General features: G+C 31.3%; 1 protein-coding gene across 5 annotated transcripts in view; it reads right to left on the reverse strand.

The window, feature by feature from the left end:
• LOC115219720 (sodium- and chloride-dependent taurine transporter) overlaps positions 1–12966 on the reverse strand; it is a 260954-nt gene that overhangs the window by 6884 nt on the left and 241104 nt on the right. For all 5 annotated transcript variants that reach the window (XM_036509552.1, XM_029789920.2, XM_029789919.2 and 2 more), the window contains 5 exons: positions 9692–9816; positions 8163–8275; positions 3915–4067; positions 2992–3088; positions 2144–2217 (listed from right to left, as the gene is read on the reverse strand). In XM_036509552.1, the coding sequence (XP_036365445.1) occupies positions 2144–2217; positions 2992–3088; positions 3915–4067; positions 8163–8275; positions 9692–9816 (562 nt within the window). The remainder of the gene's footprint in view (positions 1–2143; positions 2218–2991; positions 3089–3914; positions 4068–8162; positions 8276–9691; positions 9817–12966) is intronic.

Here is a 12966-nt window from a genome sequence, read left to right on the forward strand (position 1 = left end):
AACCATGCCAAAACAAACAATTGGAGCTGGAGCAGTTCTCCAGCAGGCCAGTCATACCATCCAACCCATGCCAGAATGGAAAACGGACGCTAAACGATGATGATGATGATGTTCTGATTTATGTTTTTTTCTTGTAAAAAATTTAAGCAATGTAAATTATTAATTTCTAACATCAGCAGAAGGCCACAAAGTTTTGAGGAGGATAAATTTTAGCTAAAACAGCTCCAGCAACTTGACCGGTACTTTTATTTTTATCGATTATATGATAAAAGTTGATATTGGCAAGATTTAAACTCAGAACTCTAAGGGGAATAATTAATCACTGTAAGGATTCTCTATCTTCATCATCATCATTTAACGTCCGTGTGCCATGATGTATGTGTGTGTATGTGTGTATGTGTATGTGTGTGTATGTGTGTGTGTGTGTGCCATGATGTATGTATGTATGTGTGTGTGTGTGTCTGTGTGTATGTATGTATGTATGTATGATGTATATATATATATATATATATATATATATATGACTGTGTGGCTAAGTTTACTTCTCAACAGCAACAACAAAACCTCAATACATACATAATTTAATGAATAAATCGGATAGTGGAAAGTTTTAATAACAAATGCACACAATTCAAACACTCCACTTTAACGAAATTTCAGACATAAATATAAGTTATCTCCCTTGTACATAAAAACGGTTCCGATTGCATTTTTTTTTATGGTCTAAGCACCGATTTTTTTTTCCATAACACAGACGGATTTTAAAATTTTTTGTAAATTTGCACTTGATTCTATTTTTTCTTCTTTACAAAATGTAATTTTCGCTTATATTAATTTTTGACTTACGACAGATAATCATAGTTACTATTGACCCCACCAATATAAGGAAGCACGGCCAATAACTAGTTTTCAACTGAAAAGAATAAAATTGAGTAAAGCAGAGTAGTGTACCTTCCAGCATTTTGGTTAGGAAACAGATATAGTACACGAAAGCGAATCAATAAAATTTTTCTGATCGCACGAAGCGCAGGGAAAAGAAAGGTAAGTTATATTTGTATCATGACAAGGGAAATGTTCCTATCATATCCAATATAATGTTTTCCTCATACACTTTAGTGAAAAGCACACTCGTTATAAACAGAGAAACAGGCAAACGTTGATAATAGTCAGAAGCAAGGGAAACAACTGCGGAATTCTTTTTAAAATTATTGATGATGGTGCGGGTATGCATTGAGAGACGAGCATTGTATATGCTGGTGTATGTGATGCTCTGTTTTTATACTTAAATGTAACAAAAATTGTAATGCGTCTTATGCGACTGTATTATGGATCGCATACTAAATGCATGGGTGTACGATGAAACATGTCAAATTTGATCTCCCACAAAATATACCTTTTTCTCCAGCCCCAAAAAGCAGAGGTTCGTCTTCTGTGAGATTGTGTCTTATACACTAGGAAATATAAGTAATCTTCGCTAAGTATAGTGAAAACTCCAGACATGAACACTTCAGAGAAGCACAGATTTACTCATATTTTCCAGACCTCAGAACAACTGGAAGAATAGGGCTCTTTTCTTTCTTTTTTCTCTTTTGGTAAACTGAAGAGACGAATCGAAAGTGACAGATGAAAATCTGCCATGCAAAAGTGCTTTCATACAGCAGATATTATATCTTCTGCATGAAGGAAACATTTCTACCGATTTTGAATTTCAGAATTGATTCCTTGGCTTTTGACCAAATTTATCTTCAGCACTTGATTTTTTTTTTTCATTTCATTGCAAATATGGCATTAAATTCATTAAAACTTCTTTAGTCTTGTTTCATTAAGTCGCCACCCCTCATACTTAAGTATGTATAATGCTGCAGACAATAGCAATCAAATTCAGCAAGAAGCACATGCATAGTGTGCAACATCTTGTCTATGTGTGCTTGTAAGGTGAATTTGAAAGACAAGTAATTAGGTATTGAATAAATTGATTATTGTAAAATAGACATGTAATGCACAAGGGTGACATGGTGGAGGAAAGTGATTGTGTAGTGAAAAGTGAAACTCTTAGAGAAATGTACTGAATTTATATAGGTATATCTTGAATCTATAGAGTACAGAAAAATATATAAGCATGAAAGATTTAAGATTCACTCACAGCAGTTGCCAAACAGGACAGGGCAAACCAAACACCCATCATGATGCGTTCAGCTAATGAAAAGTTCTGCTTTGCTGTATAGAAAGAAAGAAAGCAACAAATATAATTTGTAGAACATTAATAATTAACTTCATTATTTACTTATATACACCTTAATTTACTTATATAACACCTTAGTAAAATTGTGAAAGTATAATATTAGGTGTGAGATCTCTAGTTTGTTGAAGTGGAATTATGAGAAGCTGTGTTTATGCCTCTTGCCTATTCTAGTAGCAAAATTGGTATGATTGTGAATTCAGTTCACCAAAACGTTGTTACTTTATGCTTTACGTCATAGACAGAAAATATAATGGGAGGAATGTATTACCATGTAAGAATTATATCAAAATTTCAAATTCATTTATAGCTTTTATAAATAACAACATTACAGCTTAATTATGAGAATTATTATTAATATTAACAAATGTAAAACTTACTCATTTCAGTATTTTTGTTTTCTGAACCCCCTCTCATATTGCATTGTATCAAATTATTTGGTGCACTTTTCAAAGAACTTGCATTAGATTAAGTGGGTTTTTTTTTTATTAAAGTTCTACGAAATATATTTTTTTCACATTAATAAATGAACAAGTTGTCAAACTTATGCTTCACTTTGACACTTCAGGAACTGAATGTTTTTACATGTTTGTACAGCTGTAATAGTCTTAGTAGTCCTGAAGACATCTACCTCATTTATGTAGAAAGTAAACAAAATAACCATGACTAAAGTGTTTGTAAGTCAGCGTACAGAGGAAATATAATTTTATAATATACAATTGAAAATATCTCTGTGAATTGCTATGACTTACCATAGACCACAATAAGTCCAATAAAAGTGAGGACTACCACCAAGAATACCAGCCGCTCCAATGACACAGTCATTAGGGTATTGAAGTAGGGTCCAGCCTAAACATCAAACAAAGAAAACATTATAAAATTAAATATCAACAACATAATTGTTAATTACTTTTTAAGAGAAAAATATTGAAAGTAAGTTGAAAGAATGTTGAATAAAAAATTTTTTAAATCATTTAGTTTTTTTGTTTTAGTGTTATAAATTCCAACAATAACACAAAGAAAAGCCAAGTAATACATCAATAGCTGCATTTAAGTCATGAAATTACTCAAGCTTCTAAGATAAATTAAGGCAGTTAATATGAGATGTATAACTATACTGAAAAAATTTAAAGAATTACTAACAAAATTATTTTGACGTCCCCCAGGCCATTTAACAAATTCTTTTACTAGACAATCATTGCAAGTTTTAACAAACATCCAAACTATAATGAACTCTCCAAACTAATTAATAACAGCAATTCCACATTCCACATATTTGATATATCTATAAATTACAAAATCCATGAATGTTCCAATGTTTGTAGCAACTTGATAGAAGTGTACTTCACATAATACCACATGTATTTCATTATTCCTTATGTCTCTAATGATACTTTCCGAATGACTTGTGTACTTGATATTATCTTCTATTCATATCTGGGAGAGGAATGATAAATTAATTTTAAATTAATAGTTTCAAAATAATAAAATTAAATAAAGTCTAGTGTGCTGCTTGTCCTGTTGCATTTAATAATAATGATAATTTCTAACTTAGTCCACATTATTTTGTGTGCATATGTACAGGAAACAGGCTATAGATGATTAAATCAATCCCAATACTAGGTAGGCACTTATTTTATCAATCACAAAAGAATGAAAATCAAGTAATACTCACATTTGTGGTGTGTGGAACTCCCAAAGCATTGATAACACCAACAACAAGAAAAGTGACAACAACATTGATGAATGTCTTATTGATGGAATTTCTCTCCAAGCATGGTATCAGTGATTCCATAATGTTGTCCACCAAAGTCAGAATAGCTACACACTGAAACAAAAACAACACAAGAAATAATACCAAGCAATTTGAAAAAAAAAAAAAAAAAAAAAAAAAGAAAAACTTTCTTAGAACAGTAAATAAAATTTCTTAATTTGAACAAAGCACTAAAGGATACTGGAAGTAAATTATTTTCAATGTTTTTAGATTATGGGAACCTATGCAGGCTTGTGGTTAAAAAGTTTGCTTTCACAATCACTTGGTTCTAAGTTTGAAATCACTGAGTGGTAGCCAGGAGAAGTGTTTTTTCTAAAGCCTTGTGTGTGAGAGTTTGAAGCTCTTTGAATACTTGTGTTTGTATGTATGTATGCCTCTATCTGTCTCTACAGAGGATGATAGAATCACTAGTTCATTATCAAACAAAATATCTTGTAGCAGTTATGTCCCTTTATATCCAAGTTAACTTTGTCTTCCAGTTTTCCAGAGTTGATAAAATATATAAAAGACAAAGTAATGGAGGAAGATGTAATCCACCAAAACCATTGAAGGTGGTGCCTCTGCATAGCCAAGGTCCAATGACTGGACCCAGTAAAAGAATATAAGAAAGGTATAAACCCATTTGGATTAGATACACAAACCATTTTTTTGTGAAATGATGTAGTTAGTTAAACTGGATCCAAGAAAATTTGCACCCAGGGAAATTTGAACTTAAAAAAGTGGTTTAAAATGAAATTATAAATTTTAACACTTTAACCCTTTTGTTACTGTATTTCTGTTAAGATGCTCTGTGTTTCTTTCAATTACTTTAAATACAACAAAGAATTTAGTAAAATAACCTAGTTATCATTCAGCTAGTGTTAGGAACATAAATTGTGATTAAGGTTTGGTGGAAGATTTTAATTCAAAACTTATGGAAACAAGACATTTGTACTACAGAGCCAGAGGCGGTTTCAGCTGAGTTGGTATCAAAAGAGCTAATAATCTGAACTGACAAAAAGTTTTTAAAATGTAGTCACCAAGTAAGTTTTGTAGATATCTTGAAATAAGATTCATCATTTAACATCTGTCTTCCATGTTGGTACAGGTTGGATAGTTTGTCAGGAGCCGGCCAGGTAGAAGATTACACCAGGCAACTTTGTTTTGACATGGTTTTTATAGCTGAATGCCCTTCCTAACACCAACCACCCTGTAGAATGGACTGAGTGCTTTTTATGTGGCACCAGCATAGGTGAGGTCAGTTTTGGCATGGTTTTTACAGTTGGAAGCCCTTCCAAATGCCAACCACTTCAAAGTGTTGAAAAAAAACAAAAAAGCCATGCAGATATGGGTGTGTGGTTAAGAAGTTTGATTCTCAATCACATGGTCTTCGGCTCATTCCTACTGAGTGGCACCAGATTGACTGAAGCCTTGTGAATGGATTTAATAGACAAACTCCAAGAAGCTAATGTGTGTGTGTGTGTGTGTTTGGTTGTGTCTCCTTGTCTTAATAGTGTGACAGTCATAAACGAGCATCATAATCATACAAGCTGTTTCATTCATTTCCAATATTCTACAAGGAGAGGTGACCAGAAGAGAATCTGGCTACAGAAAATCTGTTTCAATAAACACTGTCTGATCCATGAAAGCATGAAAAAGTGGACGTTGAAACAATGATGATGGTAGAGTCAAAGACTTGTAAAAAGTCAGTGATTCAACTGTGTTATAAACTTTCTGATTTCAATGTAGATGTGAGAAAGAGAGAGTGGAGAATGTTTGTGAGAAATTACATAAATGGAGTTGGTGAGGGTAATGTTTTGAATGGCCTGAGGTTTGTTGTTTAGCAAAGAGGTTATCAAGATGTTATCTAAGTAAGTATTTTATTACCTTTATGAATAGGTTGAGGAAATGAATACTTTTTCTGTTAATGAGATGTGATTTATCTTAAACTGTTGCTGAAGTGTTTTAACAGTTACAAATTCAACTGGTGTATATATATATATATATATATATATATATATATACACCTCCAACAATGTGAGGACATGGAACAAGTATAGTGTTATTGGACGCTCAGGAAAAGAAAGAAAGAAAGAGGATTTAACGTTTCGAGTGGAGCTCTTTGTCAGAAATATAGAAAAAAAAGGAAAAGTCCAAGGAAGGGAAGACGGAGAATGAAAATCGCCAATGATACACATGCGTTCACATATTGAAAATATACATATGTATATATATATATATACATATATATATATACATACATATATATACATACATACATACATATAAATACATATATATACATACATACATACATACATATAAATACATATACATATATATACACATACATATACATATATATACACATACATATATATACACATACATATATATACACATACATATACATATACATACATATATATACACATACATATATATACATATACATACATATATATACACATACATACATATATATACACATACATATATATACATATACATACATATATATATATGTGTTTGCTCATTGTGCTAACATTACATTAGTAAGAGCAAAGTATATACAATGTATATAGTTTGATTGTACTTGTATACCATTTTATTTATTATGCTTACTCTCTGCTCTTTCCCCAGATTTTGTTATAAACTACTACAAATTTTTGTTATTTCCTCAATGACCTTTGACCACTCCTTACTGATCTCAATTTTCTCAGTAAGCTTCCTATATCACCCCTTTCCCATTCTTTCCCCTTTTGTTCATGTGTGCAGCAGTGCCACTATGTGCATATCCTTTTGCCTTTCTGTTTCCTTTCGTATGCATTCTTTAATACTATCTTCCACCTTATTTGACCCGGCTCTCTCAATTGCCAGCTCATTTCTCTTGACCTCTATCTTGCTCAACCCCTCTGTCATACTGCTCTCATTCTGTACCTCCTACCAGATAATTCCCCTTCCACACTACTTACATTGGCTCTCCTATTATAATTATCCTTTTGTTGCCTTTTTCATTCTCAATTGTGGCCAAAACAATAACACTTCTATACTCTCTCCTTCTGGAACAAGGACAAGTGCTTTAAACAGTAGTTTCTGTCACTCTCCACTATATATAATCATACTGAATTCTACAAGCTCTTTATGTATTTGCATGGGTTATATTTTGCCATTTCAGATATGATTATATAAGAGATATTTGCCCAATGACACTGTATTCTGTTGTTTATTAATCTTTCTAAATGCTATAATTATATCAAAGTGGCTTTAATGAAAAATCATATCTATTAAAGTAAATATTACAATAAACAAAGAGATCTTATTCTATTCTTTCAAGTCATAGATCAAATAAACGAGTCAAACTCTAGAGCCTCTATGAGGCTGCCTGATGTGTGAGAAATAGTAGCCAAATCTCCCTCTAATTCCACCCTATCGTACAAGACAAAGTAATCCAAGATAAACAAAAAAGATGGAATAACTACAACTAGAATGTTTCTGATCATAATCTGCTGGATCAGGTTTGATCTGGTGTAAAACAATAAAAATACAGTAATACCTCACTTTACGAGGACCCGCTTTGCGAGACCCTGGGTTTATGAGTTTTACTTTTTGAGCACAAGATCCAAATTTTGAATGAAGTGAAAAAGTTTCTACTGCCATAACAAATGCTTCTGCGTGTTACCGAGAAATTTATAGAGAGTGAAAAAAAAGGCTTCTTCTAAATAAATAACTCTAGACTTGTTTTTTAAAAAAGAAATCTACAAGTCCATCTGTGAGTGCTTCTGAATTGGCAATTGCTTCTATAAGTGATGGTGTGCTCAAGTCTAGTGCCAGTGAGAGTGATTAAGAAAACAATTATAATAATAATATTTTTTTATAATAAATGATCTTGACATTCTTTTTAATTTACATAAAATCTTTACATTCCACTGTTGTTTTATCACCATTTAGTTACGAGTATTATAAATTTTACTGGTAAAATATTTTTTGGGAATAAATTATGGTTTATAACATTGCTACTATGGGAAATTATTGCTCTGCTTTATGAGTTTTCACTTTATGAGTGGTCACTGAGGACAAATCAACTTGTATATTGGGGCATTACTGTACATTAATTTTTTAAGACAAGCAAAACAACTGGAATATGTCTGTGTGTAGAAATTGGCTTACCAGAAATAAAACATGATATAAGAAGATGGAGAGGTAGAATAACAAGGCATATGCAGGTGGGATGCGCAAATAGCTGAAGGCTGTAGCCATGGTATCAAAAATGAGAGGATAACCTGTAATTAGGAAAGAAAATATATTAGTTATGAAAATTTGAAATGAACTTTACTTCTGATAAAATTAAAACATTAAGTGAGCGACTTAAGGTCTTGAGATGATAGTTTTAATCAAACAAATATTGAAGTGTAGAATGATCAAATTAAGAACAAATTTATGATCTAATTTAATGATAATGAATTTAATAATATTAGACTATTGTAGGAGAAATTTTTATAAATTGAAGCCTGACTAACATCAGAACAATTTATTTATACAATGATAATAATGTAGTAACTAAAGGGACAAATAGCATAGTTTGTCTACAAGTGGTTCTCAACCAGGGTTCACATCAGATTTTTGGGGATCCACACAACAAAATAGTAAACTAGGGATCCACAATAGTATTTTAAGGGCCCCTCAAAAAATTTTTTTACAGAGTTCAACTTACACAAGACAATGCAGAGAAAAACATTAATAAATAATATTCTATAAAACTAGTTTTTAAACATCAAATGATTATGGGGGGTCAATCAGAGTAAAATAATAATAAAAGGGGGTCCATAGATAAAAAATAACGGTTGAGAACCTCTAGAAAAGAGAAACTAGTGGAAATTGAAGGGAAAAAAAGGTATAGAACAAAAATAAAAATAGAACATAGTGAATATGTAAAGAGTGAATATTTAAGTACTTGTATTAATGATGAAAAAAAGGCAATTCAACATGTGAGATAAAGAATTGAGTTCTCAACAAAGACTGTATAAGCTAGTTCGGGGTTGATTAGATCTCAATAATATAAGTTTAGCAGAAAAGCTGCGATATCATCAAGATGATTACAAAGATACAGGAAGTAGTTAGGTTGAAATAGGAATTATTTGTATCTTGAAAACAGTTTCCCAGAAAATGTTGAAGATTGGAGAAAAGGATAACTTTATATTGATTCAGTTCCACTTAAGTAATATCGTTTTTCTCAATTTTTTTTTTCTATAGATGAATGCCTTAAGAATGAGATAGAACCAGAAAGGTTTTTGGTTTTTTTTTTGTTAGTTAAAAGGACTATAGGAAATCAAAAAAACATCCAATACAACAGCAAGTCAAACATTAGCTGACACAAGTTATACAGGATATAAGATTTGTCACATATTCAATTAGAGGCTAAAAAGTTAATTGATAATAAAATGCCTTTTGTATTGATAAGAGATAATTAGCTGTATCTTCAAGAAATTAAGAATATGGTACAGATGTTGGAAGTTAGACAACCTGGAAGTAATACTGAATATAAAAATGTATGCTGATAGAGGCTGGTTTAAAGTATAATACCTAATATTTTATACAAAACAGCTGTCTAAATGTTTTACTAATCAAATTATACATATATAAAAACTGACAAGAAATAATACTAAGAAATGTTTTAGATAAAAGAAAATATTACACACCACTAAGAGGAACATCACTAAGTATTGCTTGAGATTTTTGTATTAGATTGCCAAGATAGGGTGCCATAGTTAATGTAGGCAGCATCCAGAAGACACCATACATCAGTATCATTAATAACCATGTTCTATAATATAAAAAGAACAAGTACAAAAAGATATTAGTACAGATGATAAAATATTGAAGGATCATAGTTACAATTATCAAAGAATTTAAACATATTAAAATAGCTTATTCCAAAATTATATATATTTGTAATGTCAGGTTTCACAATATAAAATATCTGAATGCCATAACTTAGAAAAATAAAAAGGAAAAAGAAAAAAAGCAACAACAAAAAAATGGAGATTTAAATATTTAGTTACTCTCTGAAATAAAATTCAGATAATTCCAATATATTTGTCACATTTTTCTAAAAAAAATTTTTACGGAAAAGTTTTTTTTTTCCCCTAATCATTTAAAAGTTGTGATTGGTCATCTACATTTGATATGTGAAAAACACTAGTAGCTGGAAAACTTTAAAGTTCTACTTAATAACTGCTATTTTTAAGTATAATTATGAAATTAAAATTTTTAAAAAATAATTTTTAGAACATTAAAATAAAGACACACATGTGTGTGTGTAAGAAGATATATCTGAAAAAAAATTAAATTTATGTTGGCATATGGATAATTAAATTGTATAATTTTTAGTTTATTGGTACATTTTAATTTTCAAAATGGCTAATACTTTTTTTATGTATTTTAGCCCAATTCTTTATTTCTTTTTAATTGAGAGACAAATTTTTAATTAAATGTTTATATTAATGATATAAATTATAAATGTTGAAGACAAAAAAAATCATTGACAGAATGGCTTCAAATATATAAAAAAAGGAAATATTTGATGCTGTTTTTCAATAACAAAGAAAAAAAGATCAAAAAGTAATCTTGATTTTCTTTCTTTAATAAAGAAAATACCAACTTGGTTTCGAGTGTTTTATGTGTATGTCTGTGTGTGTGTGTGTGTGTGTGTGTGTGTTTACTCTACCTTTGGTATTCGTGTATTATTTTTTCCACCTTGTTTTGCACCATTGTGTTTGCGTTTCTGTGTGTGCGCGCGCGTGTATGTGTGTGATCATCATCTCGATTGATGTATGTTTTCCCTGCTGGCATGATTTTTATGGCTGGATACCCTTCCTAATGCTAATGACTTTACAGAGTGTACTGGGTGCCTTTTACATAGCACCAGTGAGGTCACCAAGTCATTTGCAAGAGAAGATTCCTCAGCAGAAGGGGAGTAGTGCCGAATGACAAAAAAGTGTCATCTTGTCAGGTGGAAAGAAAGAAGATGATGAAGATGTGAAGGGCAGGGGGCAGGGCCCATACACCCAAGTTACAAGGAGGTGTATATAGTGAAATGCACGTATGTATATATATATGTGTGTGTGTGTGTGTGTATCTCATTTACTTAGATATGTTCTAAGTGCTGTGCAATGAGAATAAAACCAGAACTAAGTGACTGTGAAGAAAAAAACACAGCCACGTGTGTGTACATACATATGCATCCACTTATGCACATACACATACTTTAACACATTATATGTGTATACTTATGTACATATATATATATATACACAGAATTACAACTAAACAGATGCATGTACTGTAACACACACATATACTTATGTACATATATACATATATTTACAAATATACATATATAAACAAGTACTTTACCACACACATTCTCTTCAAAAGTAAAGAGTTTAAAATGCGTGAATGTGCAATAGTATTTGTGGATAGGGATGTTGACAGAGGTGCTTGCTAATGAAAAGAGTTTGTAGACAAAGTGTGAGTCATGTCTAGATAACTGTATGTACATGTGTGTCACATATTTATATTCCATGAACAAAAAAGTAAAAACAAAAAAAACCCCGATATCTTGTGTGAAAACAGTAATATCAATAATAGAATGAGCTTAATAGAGAAAAAAATGATAAATAAATAGATAGAGAGAGAGGTACAGAGAGAGACAGAGAGACAAAGAGAGAGGGGAGAGTGCGAGTAGGAAAAAGCTTAAGCTGATCTGTTAGGTGACTTTCTGATGTGACTGTTGCCACTTCGAATTCTGACTAGAAATTACAGGCAAGTTGGAGAGGTGCCAACCATGATGTGAGAGCTGTGGTTTATCAGTAATCTAACCTGCAAAAGATGGCAAGATATGGAAGCTAAAATAGTGCCTTGCTATGGATAGAGACACAGTTTTATAGCTATGGAGATATTGTATTCTAATCAAGAGTGAGATCTCTCGAAATGGCTAGCTTCAGTAACTTTAAACAAAATCTAGCTGAGTTTGCCAAAGAAAAGTTGGAAATGTGTTTTGATCTTGAGAAAAAATGAGAATTGATTGGAAATTGACTTCAGAAATGGATGAGAAAGAGGTATGACAAAACTGAAAGTGTTTCATTTATTTGCAATGAAAAACATTGCAATGTGTTTCTGTAAAGCAGAGATTATTATTTAAAAGTTGGACAGCTGATATAACTGGTAGAATTTCAAAATCATGATTATATCTATGCCATTGTCTTTGAAGTACTTTTGTTTCCTTCTGTCTTAATTCTTAAACTTAATTGTTTACATAACATCAAATCTAACCTGCAAAAAGGGAAAAGATATAAAAAGGGATGTGAAGAAGTTTATGTTAATGGGGGAGGAGGAGGAGGAAGAAGAATATTATTGAATAAGGAAATAGATATAGAGAAGCATATGGAAATATTTGGGTATCAAGAGGGGGCAGATGTAGGATTTAGAGAAAACGTATTTAGTAAGTAGTATTTTCACTCCCAGAAACAATTTTTATTCCTCAGCACCAGAAAGGCTAACAATAGAGTGTATCTTTTCACATATCAATACAAATCTATTTTCTTTAATTTCCAATAACAACCAATGTTATACCATTGCACTGTGGCATTCCCTTAGGTGTTTTTTCCCAAGTATAAATATTTTACATAAAACCATACCTGAAAACAACTGTGATAACGAAAGGAATAAGCTGAAAACAATGGTGATAACTAAAGGATATAATCTTACAAAACAGTTGGTCATACCATATAATGAACATCTTCACTGGGAGCTGAGATCATTAATTATCTGTCTCACTTATTAGACACTAAATATAGTGGGAGAAACCTCATATAACTTGTGTCATTTATTAGTTTTAATTAACTGATAAGAAAGTTTCCATTCTAAAATAGAATACATCTGAATTAATATCATAGTGCTTCTGTCACAGTTT

Source organism: Octopus sinensis, linkage group LG15 (genome assembly GCF_006345805.1).
Source record: "Octopus sinensis linkage group LG15, ASM634580v1, whole genome shotgun sequence".
Classification (NCBI taxonomy): domain Eukaryota; kingdom Metazoa; phylum Mollusca; class Cephalopoda; order Octopoda; family Octopodidae; genus Octopus; species Octopus sinensis.